Below are 13665 nucleotides of genomic sequence, written 5' to 3'. Positions count from 1 at the left end.
TTCTAAGAAAACTAAAGAGTCATGGGAGAGACGTCCTTTTGTGGATTGCAAACTGGTTAAACGAGAGGAAACAGTAGGATTAAATAGTTTGTTTTCACAATGGAAAAATGTAAACCATGGAGTGCCTCAGGAATCTATACTTGGAATGGTGCTTTTTAATATATTTATAAATGATCTGGAAAGAGATACAAGTGAGGTGATCACATTTGCAGATTACACAGTTATTCACAGTAGTTAAATCACAAGCAGATTGTGAAATTGCAGGAGGACTCTGCAAGACTGGAAGATTGGGTATTCATCTGGCAGATTAAGTATAATATGGACAAGTACAATGTGATTCATATAGGAAAAAATAACCCTTGCTGTAGCTATATGATGTTAGGTTCCATTTTAGGAGTTAGCACCCAGTAAAAATATCTGGGCATAATAGTTGATATTACATTGTAATAGTCAGCTCAGTGTGCTGTAGCAGTCAAAAAAGCAAACTGTTAGAAATGAATAGAGGATGTCATACTGCCTCTGTATCACTCAATGGTTAGACCACACCTTGACTACTGTGTGCAATTCTGGTTGCCATATCTCAAAAATGGTACAGTTGCAATGGAGAAAATACTGAGAAGGGCAACCAAAATGATAAAGGGGATGGAATGGCCCCCCTCTATGAGGAAATGCTAAAGAGATTAGGGCTGTTCAATTTAGAGAAGAGACAGTTGAGGGGGAGGATATGAAAAAGGACTATAAAATCATGGAAAGACTTGAACGGGTAGATGTGAAATGGTTATTTACTCTTTCGGATAACAGGACTAGAGAGCATGCCATGAAGTTAGCAAGCAGATTTAAAACAGGAAAAAATTCTCTCACTCAATGCACAATTAAGCTCTGGAATTCGTTGCCAGAGGATGTGGTTAAGGCTGCTAGTGTAGCTGGGTTTAAAAAAAAGGTTTGGATATGTTCCTGGAGGAGACATCCATAAGAACACACCATACTGGGTCAGACAAGAATTCACCAAGCCCAGCATCCTGTTTCCAACAGTGGCCAATCCAAGGTACAAATGCTAATATTAATCAATAGGGAATAACCACACCTGTTGCCAGTATTAGTAGCATATATATTTACTGTTTTACTTGCCAGGTACTTGTGACTTGGATTGTCTACTGTAGGAGACAGGACACTGGGCTTGATGGTCCCTTTGTCTGAACCAGTTTGGCATATCTTATATTGAACATCTGTTGGTTAGAAATGGGGCATTTGTTTGCATAAAACCTCAAACTCCCACTAATAGGGAAGCCCTCAGTGAAAATAGGGGTGTTGCTTAGTCTGCAGATTCTGACTGGGTTAAAGTGAGGGGTTTAGATCATCTCCCTTCATGGTGGCGAAGCTTTAAGACCTGTTGCTGACAGGCAATTCTTGCCATGTAGCCATTCTTTTGGAAAACAATTTCTGGGTCCCTCACACCTGAACCCCTTTAAAGGAAGACAGTTTACAGAATGTGGTAGATTAGAGTCTTAAGTGTCACATCATGAATCTTCAGAAAATTCATAGCCTTGACTATCTCCAAAGAGATTTCCTTCTGTACAAGGTATGTCTGAGCTTTTCACACAAACCACATATGCCAGAAGTATGCAAAGATTCTTCTATATCCACTGCAGATTCTCTTAATGCCAACTGAAAGACATGTCAAACATACAAGATGCTTTTCACACCCCTCACCTTGAGCTGTAAGTGAAGAGAACTCATCTTGATCCTCCTGTGCTCTTTCTAAAATGGTGTACAAGTACTGTACCATGTAGGTCTAGTTGGAAGCTATGTGAGACTGGAACATAGCATTCTAAAAGTGACTTCCTCCAGAACAGCCTGAGGTTTCACACTCATATCCTGGCACATCTTGGGCTTCTTAGAATATTCTAGGACAGATTTCACCATCATAAACTGATATGGCAACTAGAGCAGATCAAATCCCTCAGCCAGCTGGACAGGATATCTAATGTCCAGCTTCTTAAAACTTATCCCCCTACATTCTCTTAAATACATCCAAGCAGAGGATGAATGGGCACAATCAAGCCTCCAAGGTTCTTGAGGCTGCCAATAGCTTTGCTTTGGGCTCACCCTTGACCTGCAGTTCAACTGAAATTGCCTTAGCCAATACCAGAATAAAACTAGAAACCTTCAAGAGGAGGGAGATCCAAAGAACCTGCTTCTGACCCATAATGGGCTCCCATGGCTGCTTAATCACTCAACATATACTGGGGATGACATTTATGCCAGTCCTAGAGTAATTATCTTTCTGCATTCAAGGTTGATTCTCAGGGCTTCGGAGCTAACTGCCAAGGATCTGTGAAGACTTCCCTCTCAAAGGCCATTTAAGCTCAGATTCAGTGCATTTGGCATCAACTGACTTGACGGTGGTGTTAATATGCTCAGCACCATAGGCAGGCAATTGTAGGCAGATCATGTGACAATGGTAATCAAGCTGGCTGACATCGGCTACTTGGTACTCTTCATATGCTAAGCAACTGCCTCCACTATTTGTCTCTCAACTCTAAGTCTTTTGAGCTAATGAATCAATGAGTACTCAGAAGGGTTAATCCTTTTTGGGGGTGTCTCAAGATGCCAAAACACTCACTCAATACTGAACTTTGAGAGCAGTGCAGTGAGTGTCCAGAACAGGAAATGCAACTGCTTTGGAAATCAGTGCCACATTCCAGTATCCTACTCTGCTCTTTAAGAGGTATGAAAAAGATTGCGTCAATGATCCTTTGATGGAACTTCAGCACTCTCCCTTTTGGCTCCATGCTCAAGGGCACAGAATATGATGCTTTGTGCAAGCGGGAAGCTTGAGATGTGTCCCAATCTATGGGGCTTTGACACTAGAGAAAATATTTCCTTCAACTACTCCAGTGGTTAGCACAGCACCAAGGTCTTTTTATGTAACGACATCTTTGACAATATTTCAATAGACCCAGATCTTATTCACCTTTTCAAGTGGGTCTTGGATTGCCCTCTGACATTCTAAAGCAAATGCTGCCATGGGACACATGATGCTTACCCAACAAAGTTGATCTTTTATTGATCCATTAAGGACATCATCTGCCTGCAATTTGGACATTTCTTGAAACTGTGGCCATCAGAAAATCAATGCAACATTAAAAAAAAAATTCCTTGGAAGAGAAAAATAGAAGACACAACTGGAGGTTCTGTCAAAAGGGATGGCAAAAAGAAAACCCTATTTAGTATAGTGACTGGAAAAGGAAAGAAACACTAAGGTGCACAGACAAAAAAAAAAATACAGAATTAAACTAAGCTCTGCAGTTAATTTTAGTGAAAAGAACTGGTTAAGAAATGAAACACTGAGGCATGCTGCATATGCCCAGAGGTTCCTAAGAATTTTCCAGAAAACTCTGAAAAACATGTCCATGGTGGCACTGTCAAGATAACATTGCCCATGTTATGACTAAGGTAATCTGCTGGTCTTCAGAGAAAGCCTGAAGTAGCTGGCCACCTTCTGACATCAGAAAAATTTATGACAAGAGATGAAAACATTTTTTGGAGACAGAGAGCTGATCAGAGAGACCTATTAGAAGCCAAAACAAAGGACCAGCTGACAAACTACAAAAAAAAAACCTTTTGAAACACTGAAAATACCTAACTACTTTGAAAGAGAGATACTAAAATGTAAGATATTTTGAACCAACAATAGAGGAAAGACAGCCCAAAATTTCCGAAAAGCCACCACAGTGTAAATGCACTGCAATAGCAACTGAAACCACAATTCAATGTTTACTGAAGGAAATGAACTGAGGCATGCTGCATGTTCTGATGCATGCCCTGGCAAATTTCTCATAATTTCTTCAAGCACACTTGAAGTCTGTGCCACTGAATGACCTGACCCATTTGTACATCTATAGGGAAATCCTGGTCTTCAGAGAAAAGAAGGGCAAAAATATTGGTCTGAACTATTACTCTGCCAGTACTGTCATTGTGTGTGTGTTAATGGAATAAAAGAAAAAAGTAACATTTTGTAATTAAAAGTTTTAAATATAAAATGATTTGGAGCTTTTCTTTACCTCTTCTCAGGGTCTTTCTGTAGGCAAGATGAAATCATTTTCCTAAATGACTTTCCATACTTTTTTAGCATTTCTTTGTCTTGTACACCAGTCTCCAGTGTTGGGGGATCATTCTGTAGGGTTAGCATTAAAACCTAAAAAGGAAAATAAAATGTGTGGGAAATCTAGAAGCAGAACTGGAGAATGTGGTGCATTTAATATACATATTACAGGCACTCATCCCATTTTAATGTCTTAATTTTTATGTACTGGTGCTCTGAACTATGAACCCAGAGACAGGTAAGAACAAGCTGGTAGATAATGTAAGGAAAAAGGGATGGCTCAGAGATAAAATCTTAGCACTTCAGGAAAGACATCGGAGATCTTTGTTAAATATTAGTCACACCAGATATTCATTCCAATCGTAAATCTTATTAAAAAAATCTTATAAAACGAATTGTTAAAAAAATGAAATCGGTGCTGCCATTGTTCTAGGATACATTTTCCCATATAAACAGTGATAGCCTTTGTCATCAACCAGATGGGTCAAAGCACTGTTCTGATTTCTGAGCTATGTAAAATCTAAAATATTGAGGGGCCGATGAAATACAGTGCGCTCAGCCAAGCACACTGTATAACCCGTAGTCGGATGCGGGTTGACTAGGTGTTAATGAATCCCCTAATGCAATAAGGGGATTACGCCTATTCAACGCTAGTCCGAGACAGAGTGAGTTTAATAGCGCTAAACACATGCAAATGCATGTGATTGAGGCTATTAGCATTCACTCCAGATGCAAAAAAAATAAAAATGTGCGTCTAGGACCAACATTTAGAGCTCAGCAATTAACGCCTGCTAAACATCCTCCTCAAAAGAAAGGAGGGAAAAAAAGGCACCCAACTCCCTTCTGTGTGCTCTTCTATGGAACTCAGTCATTACCAGCCCTCTGAGCTGCATACTTCAGAGATTTTTTTTTTTAATTCCATTTTCTCCCTTTTTACCCTTGTATACCCAGATGACCAGCCTTAAAGTTATAGGGGTTATCTGTATCAACTCTAAAGACTTAAGTACCCTCTTTTCTAGCAGCACGGTTTGCTACAATAGTAACTTCTCTCATGTAGGGCCAGAATACATCCCATAAATAGCCCCACCAGTTATGAGAGTTATAATCCAAGCCACCTAATGCTGCAGAGTACAGCACAGTGGACAAGCTACAACACTGTCCTAGATGACACTGTTTAGCATGCCCCCTAATATCCTCCAGTGCCACAACCACTAATACTAATGAATGGGTAAGTCAAGGCAGCTTGCTGCCAAAGATGTCTTGAGCCAGCAGGCGATACCCCTACTGTACCAGTTCTCCCCTTTCAGAAACATAAGCCTCTCATCACCATGTGTCATGCCTGCACCCTGCCAACATTAACAGGAAGACCTGGACATCATCCAAGGTGTTTGCAACAAGTTAAAGCTCTCTGAAACCCTACCCTCATCACTGACAGCAAAGGGCCATTTTTCCATGGTTGATCATGATTTGTATAGTGCATACCAGATGTGCATGGTACTGCACAGATATACATAATGGGAAGTCTGCTCCTGGAGTTTTCATTCCAGTCCAGATAGACCAAAGATGGAACAAAAATAAATAAGAGGCTTAGAGTTAAGCAATGTCATGATAGGGAAAAACTGAATCATGTGGGTTAAAGGTACGGTTAGTTAAATCTGCCTATTCCTCAACTGAGTAAAGCTTTAAGGGATTTGCTTTTCTTAAGTAAACTCTCACAAGAACCTATCAGTCCGGGCTGGTGGGGCAAAGTGTGGTGGAAGAGACTAAGTCAGGCCCCCTAATTCATACAACAGAGGCAAGGCTTCCTGCACCTAGCAGAGACCAAGCCTCCAAACAGAAGATTTTAGAGCCAGTTCAAGGAAATCCACCATTTCTCCGGCATTAAAACCTAAAAAAGGAAAATAAAATGCGTGGGAAATCTAAGAGCAAAAACTGAAGGATGTGGTGAATTTAAAATACATATTACAGGCACTCATCCCATTTTAATGTTCTTAATTTGTATGTACTGGTGCTCTGAACTATGAACCCAGAGAGGAAAGAACAAGCTGGTAGATAATGTAAGGAAAAAGATGGCTCAAAAAAAGATGACAATCTTAGCACTTCAGGAGATACATCTGAGATCTTTGCTCAATATTAGTCACACCAGAAATTCATTCCAGTTGTAAATCTGAACTGCATTAGTGAAGAGAAATGTTAATGGACACATTTAATCATAATTTAGCCCCAAGCTACTCATTCTGAGAATGTTTTGCTCATTGCAGGCTCCAATTTTTCAGGCCTCATTTCAGAAGGTTAAAATAATTATGTTCTAAACAAATGAAAGTAACCAAAATTCAGTAATTTGCAAGATAGGAAACAGCCTACCCCCAACAACCCCCCCCCCCCCCAAACAGCTGGGAGAACAATGCATAGTGTAAGGTATGAGAACAGATTTTTCACTCCTGACTCACCTTCATGGGTGGGTATTTATGATAAGGTGCTGCACCTGTCGCCAATTCAATGGCTGTAATGCCAAAACTCCAGATATCTGCCTTGAAGTCATAACCTCTCACCTGAAAATTAACAAGCAAGTTAGAACATCTGGCATCAGCCAACAGACACCGTTAAAAGAGCACTTTTACCTTCTGCAGATAATCTGGGTCAAAATCTGTACCTATACTGTGATTAAATATTTAGGAAGAACTCATATTTCAAAGTGAAAGATCTAGAAGGTGTAGGTGCTGCCTTTTTATTGAACTAGCCTTCAAGAGTTATGCTCCCCTTCCATCAGGTCAGAAATGCAATTTTCAGCCTCCCCATGGTGCTTGTAGACCTGCAAGTATCTAACAGGTTTATTGAACAGTTTTTCTTACTACAAATATATACTTTGTTTAATTTAGTTTTTGGCTCAGTTTCCTCCTGCTCCATTGGACCACCAGTTCAAAACAGAACCAGTTTCTTTGTTGCTTCACAGCACCACATGCCTTCATATACCCACAGATTTACCATTTTATTTTTCTTTTATATACATAAACATCACCACAAAGGTGCTTGGCCAAGACCTATACACAGTCTTCCTTCAAAACATGCAGTCATGAATACTGAATGACTAAGATATTGCTACTCCTGGGAGCTGCGAAGTCTGCCTTGGCAGCAACCCAAGCCCTGAGACAGCCCAGGAATAGAATGTTGCCCTGGGAATCTAACTCCGATCCTCTGCCAGCCAACCATTAGGCCACAGCTTTCCCAACTGTGGGTCAGAACCCCAAATGGGGGTCACAAAATCCTCAGCTGGGGTCACAAGTGCCTCAAAAGACAGTGCTCTTCAGGCACCAGCAGCATTAGAAGTCTGTATGGGACCTGTGAGCCAGCATATGCTCACAGGCACTGTAGAGACCTTGCCTTTGCATTAGTTTCTATGGTAACCAGGATAAGGAGGGACTGGACCACTGCAGGACTTGAGTTTGCAATGGCTCAGAGTCTGTGTTAACTTTCATCACTAATGTCGCTGCTGCTTGCAGATCACTATTGGATTTCGGACCAACCATAAGAGAAAGAGTAAGCTGAGTGTTCAAGGGTCAGTGACATGGCCACTGCTTCTCTCTCCTCAACCACCACTGAATCTACACAAAAGAAAAATACTGCTCCTGTCATCAAGCCTGCTCTTTCCACCAGTTTTCATCCAACTTTGGCCCAGGGCCGAAAGAAAAATACTGCTGCTGACCCTGGCCAGGGGGATGTTAGGAGGAGGGGCTATTTGAAAGGAAGGATCAGATGTAGGATGGGTTTGAGGATTGGATCAGCTGGAGAGGGATTGACTGTTGAGGGTGAGTGACAGAAGACTGACGATGTAAGAGGAGCTAAGGATGAGGGGAATCAACTTGGGGGGATGTGAGAAGGTTGTCGGGAAGGAGGTGAGACTGGAAAGTGAGATAAGGAAGGAATGACAATTGGAAGCTTTAAAAAATGGCTTGTAGATGAGAGGATCAACTAGGAGGATGTGGAAAGGGCTAGAGGGGGTAAGAGAAGATCAGTTGAGAGTTGCTGGGAGACGAAAGAGGGGATCACAGCTGGAAGGGCAGAGCTTGAGAAAGGAGGTCCTCTGGACAGGATGGAAGTTGAGAGAGGGGATGAGCTGGAATGCAGGGAGAGTAAGAGTGAAGTACTTGTTGGAGGCGACCAGCATCCTACGAATGTGTTTTGGTTGTCCTCTGGGGGGTCATGTGAATTTTCAAGTGCCAAAGTGGGGATAAAAGTTTGGGCATCTGCACTAGGTAGTCCCTACAAATATTTTCCAATGTTGTGAATGGCATGGAAGGCAATAGGACTAGGAAGCCTATCTATATCCCCAATTTACTTTCCCATCCGTTGATCTTTTCTCCAAAGTGTGAAGCAGCACCTGCCTCCTGACTGGGGGGAAGAGAAGAAAAAGATGGGAGACAAAGAACTATGTAGTGTGAAAGGTGGGGGATGGGAGAGGACAGTGTGGAGGAGGGAGGAAATGAGAATAGTGTGGAGGAGAACAGCAAAGGAAAGTGGGAAAGATTTTGCATGCCTATGTATGTAATTTTGAAATTGATAAACTTATGCACATTTCATATCTAATTCTTATCTCCAAACTAACAGTCAACAATTAAGACAGCTTTTCAAGCTTCACATCTACAGCTTAAGTGTTTTTCAATGAGCTATGAATGACATCTGTAAGAAATGTAGAATAGTTGGAAAAACGGTAGGATGGACAGACAGGCAAAGTAAGTAAGTTTGCTTACCTTGAACCTTGTTCTCCATGGTGAATTAGCCATGATATGTGGGTGATATCTGACAGACCTTTCTCAGCCAGTAGTACAGCTTTTGCTCTGCTGAGCATTGCCTCCTGAGCACCCTCAGTCGATTTTGGAGCTAGTTTTAGCTGGGTAGTCTATTCCCAGGTAGGAATGTGGGTATATAGCATGGCTAATTCAACCTGTTTAGCGAGAACACTGTTTACAGTAAGCAAACGATTTCTCCATTAACAAGCAAGGCTGAATTAGCTAAGGCATGTGGGGAGTCTCAAGCTGAGAGCTACAGTGGAGAGTTTAAATAGGCAAACTGGATCTCACACAGAACTGCTTGTCCGAATTTACTGTCACTTTTGAGCAATTGTCCAGACAATAATGGGACACAAAGGTCTATACTGACAACTGTGTTACAGCTTTACAGATATCAAGTGGTACGGCTCACAGAAAAACCACTGATACAGCCAGGATCTAATATGAGCCTTGATCGTGTCTGATTTGTAGGCTATCGTATAGCAGTGCACAATGCTGTCTGCTAGCCAGTTGGAAATTGTACATTTAGCCACTAAGCCCAGCTTGTTAGGATTGTGAGAGATTAACAATTGAGAAGGCTGATGAGGCTGAATTCTCCTCTTGTAGTAAGCCAAGGCCTTTTTACAGTAGGAAGGGCTCTCTCACCTTCATATACATGTGGCCTCAGGAAGAACATACGATGGTTTGATTAATATGAAAAGCTAATACTAACTTTGGCAGAAACTTTGGGTGGGAGTGAAGCATCACCCTACTGTGGAAGAACCATGCATATGAACTAAAGCTTTAATCTCAATGACTCAACTGGCTGATATTACTGCCACCAGGATTACTACTTTGCTTCTTTCAAGGTCTTAATGTGAGACTCCAGTGGTTCATATGGCAGTTTCATCAGTTGTGCCAGAATCATGTTTAGATCCCAGAGCTGCGTTTAAGGCACTCACAGACCGTCCAATTCGCATGGAAGGTGTCTGCATCATATTTGAAGATTTAATTGCCTAGTGGCGTGTACCGAACTCTTAAAACAAAGTTCTTTGAAAAATTTGGTTGATTTACATGCTGTCAGAGTGACTGTACATCTAAAGAGACTGCAAGTGATTGAGAAGACAGAGTGCTCTCTACGCTTCAGGAGAGACGCTGACTGGCTTGCTGATGCAGTTCACTTTTTCTTACCAATATTTTTCAACCAATTAGTTGTCTTAGATAAAAAAATATATAAAGTATAAAATATATGAAGCACAAATTTAAAAAAATCAAAAAATTTTTCCTAAAAAATAGCAAGTGAGCAACCTAATGCAAGTTAAGAATTGGTTTTCCCTTTTGTTTGTTAGATTCCAGGGAACACATGGTTTTACAACTGGAGATTTAGTATGCCATAAGCCATTCATGAATTTGGATACTAATGGATGAGCTGAGATAGACTTACCCTCGATTTGAGCATGGTAAGCAGCTATGGCACTAAGATGTACTCTCACTTATAAGGTGCTCAGACCTCAAGCAGAAATGTGATCAAATAGTTCATTAACTTTGGGTTTGCATGCTCTACGGTACCATGTTGACATGTTAAAACCATAGGATCTTCTAGCAGACACTATAATGTCCTCAATCTCCTTTGATAAAGATAATTTGGCTATTGCACACTGAACTTCCAAGCTTGTCAAGTTGAGGGAAGGAAGGATTGGATGAAAGATGTCTCTCGAGTCAATAAGGATGAATCTGATCAGAGGGATTGAGGATTGCTGCACAGCTGTATCAGATACACAATCTAAACTTGCCTGGGCCATGTTGGAGCTAAAAGGATCAGACAGACCTGTTCTTTGAGCACTTTTTGTACTGTTCTATCAGTGGTATCTGTGGAAAAGCATAAATGAGGATATGCAATCCAATCTAGTAGAAAAGCTAGCTCGCCCTGCTTCCTTCTACCATGAAGAACAGATGATCTGACTTTCAGAAAGGTTCAGAAACCTCCAGATACTGCAACAAGTCTCTTGACATCCAAGGAATGCAGGCGGCGATATTCCTCCGAGTCCCTGACCTTACCCAGGGACTGCAAAGAAATGAACTGATTCAAATGAAACTCCAAGACCACCTTAGGCAAGAAGGATGGAATAGTATGCAACTAACTTCCCTGGAATCACCTGAAGGAATGGCTCCCAGTAAGACCAGGCCTACAACTCAGAAATGTGACGCACAGAACATATAACCAACAGGAATACTGTCTTCAGGGTCAATAACTGCAAGGAAAGGCGATGTAGCAATCAAAAAGTAGGGCCCGCTAAAAAAATCCAACACCATGTTAAGACTCCACAAAGAAATCAGCAACCACAATGGAGGCCAAAGGTGCTTTACTCCCTTCAAGCAATAGGCCACATCAGGATGGGATAATAAGGAGACACCACTTACCGTGCCTCAAACATTTAAGAGCCACAACTGAACCTTCAAAGAATTAAGGGCAAATCTTTTATTCAATCCATCTTGCAAAAAAATCCAGAAAAAGCAGGATCTTAACCAAATGAGTATGAACCTCGAGCTCCTCGCACCAGGCCTCAAACCCTCTCCAAACGCACATATGCTAGAGAAGTGGATAACTGAGCGCAGAGCAAGATAGCAATCACTGCAGAAGAATATCCACGCTTCAACAGGCAAGCCCTCTCAAAGGCCAAACTTTAAGACAGAACCAAGCTGGATCCCAATGAAGAGCCGGCCCCTGCTGCAACAGATCCATGTGTGGCAAAGACGAAGGGGATGCTCCACCAGGAGTCTCTGCAAATTCGCATACCATGGACACCTGGGCCAATCCAGAGCCACCAGTGGCTCTGGATTGGCCCAGGTGTCCATGGTATGCGATTCTGTGAATGATCCTGTCCAGTAAGGACCATGGATTTCGATTCTGTGAATGATCCTGTCCAGTAAGGACCATGGAGGAAAGGCATAAAGCAACTCACCTTCCAGCCAGATCTGTGCGGAGGCATTAATGCCCAGGGACCACAGATCTCTCCTGCAACTGAATAAACTAAGGAACCTTCACACTGCGAGAAGTCGCCAGCAGGTCTAGGGATGGAAGGCCCCAGCAATCCACTATCAGCTGAAATGCCTTGGCAGACAACACCCATTCTCCATGGTCCAGACTCTCTGCAGAGAAAGTCTGCATGAAAAGTCAACATATGAGCAATGTGAGAGGCCAAGATCATCTGAAGATGTCCTTTCATCTATTCCATGAGTTGGTCTGTTTCCTGTGACAATTGCTGGATCTTGGTTCCTCCCTTGCGATTGAAGTAGGCCATCGTCGTCGTTTTGTCAGACATCACACAGACTGCTCAACCCAGTAGTCTGTGGCTGAACTAAAAGCATGCCAACCTGACCACCCTTGCTTCCAGCGACTGATGTTCCAGAGCGCCTCTTCAGCCGTCCAACATCCCTGGGTCATCAGTTCCTGACAGTGAGTTCCCCAACCCTAGAGATTTGCATCTATCGTGAGCACCAACCAGTTCAGGGAGGACAGGAAACTCCCTCTCTGTTGAGTCTCCTGCAACCACAACTGAAGGCTAAAGAAGATTTCCATTGGCAAGTAGAGTCAAACCGAATAGTCCGGAGACTGCAGGTTCCAACGAGACAGCAATGAGCACTGAAGAGGACACATGCACCCTCGCCCACGGCACCACTTCCAGGGTTGCCACCATTAAACAGAGCACCTGTAGATAGCTCCACACTGGACAGATAGTGTTCATCAACTGACGCATCAACTTTTGGATCTGTGGGCCTGTTAGAAAAGTCTTGCCTAGCCCAGGGAGCTTCCAGATACTCCAACTGAGAAGGCCAGAGACTGCTTTTGGCCAGGTTCAACATCCAACCAAACTCCTGCAGCAAGGAAAGTAACTTGGTCACCAGACTGCTCTCTGCCAAAGACTTGGCCTGAATCAGGCAGTCATCCAAGTATGGTTGTACCAGGATCTCATCTTCTCAACGCTGCACTCACGACCACCATAACGTTGGAAAATGTTCTGGGGGCCGGGCCAGACCAAAGGGCAGTGTTCGAAACTGAAAATGGCGACCCAGCACCACAAAGCGTAGAAAATGTTGGTACTTCAAATGGATGGGAATATGAATGTAAGCTTCATACAGATCCAGGGAGGTAGGAACCTCCCCCGATTATATGGTTATCATCACAGATTGTAAGGTTTCTATGCGAAAATGAGTCACCCGTAGATGTTTGACACTCTTGAAGTCCAGGATGAGATGAAAGGAACCTTTCCTCTTGGGCACAACAAAATAAATGGAATAGTGCCCTGCATTTTTCTGAGATGTAGGCACGGGAACCACAGCCCTCAGCCGTAAGAGCCTCAGAAGCATAGTCTCCACTGCATGCTTCTTCTGCAGGGAGTGGAAAGGAGACAAACATCCTGAGGAATGCGGCAAAATTCCAGTGCATAGCCTTCCTGTATCACTTCCAAGACCCATTGATCCGATGTGATCTCAACCCACATCTGATAAAAGAGATAGGCGCCCCCCTTATCTCCTCTCCCCGTGGGTCAGCAAACCTTCAGTGGGAAGTTCAGGACAGTACGTCACCCGAGCCTACATCTCTCTTGGATTGTCAGAGGAAAGGATTGAGACCTACCAAAAGGCCGAGTCCCTCTGCAAGGTTGTGTTTCTGTAGGGATGGAAACACTTAGAATCTCAGATGACCCCTCATAGAAAAGGGGTGCTGCAATTGCTTATCCTCCAGTAACTGGAGATTCACCCCATTTACTGGCCAGCTTTTCCAACTCACTCCCA

At 42.7% G+C, this 13665-nt stretch overlaps 1 protein-coding gene across 5 annotated transcripts in view; it reads right to left on the bottom strand.

Moving 5' to 3' along the window:
• Nucleotides 1-13665, bottom strand: part of OXSR1 (oxidative stress responsive kinase 1) — a 330066-nt gene that overhangs the window by 134936 nt on the left and 181465 nt on the right. For all 5 annotated transcript variants that reach the window (XM_029588383.1, XM_029588379.1, XM_029588380.1 and 2 more), the window contains exons 7-8: nucleotides 6556-6657; nucleotides 4065-4198 (exon numbers count right to left, since the gene is read on the bottom strand). In XM_029588383.1, coding sequence (XP_029444243.1) covers nucleotides 4065-4198; nucleotides 6556-6657 — 236 coding nt within the window. The remainder of the gene's footprint in view (nucleotides 1-4064; nucleotides 4199-6555; nucleotides 6658-13665) is intronic.

Source organism: Rhinatrema bivittatum, chromosome 2 (genome assembly GCF_901001135.1).
Source record: "Rhinatrema bivittatum chromosome 2, aRhiBiv1.1, whole genome shotgun sequence".
NCBI lineage: Eukaryota > Metazoa > Chordata > Amphibia > Gymnophiona > Rhinatrematidae > Rhinatrema > Rhinatrema bivittatum.
This window is presented reverse-complemented; position numbering and strand designations above follow the sequence as displayed.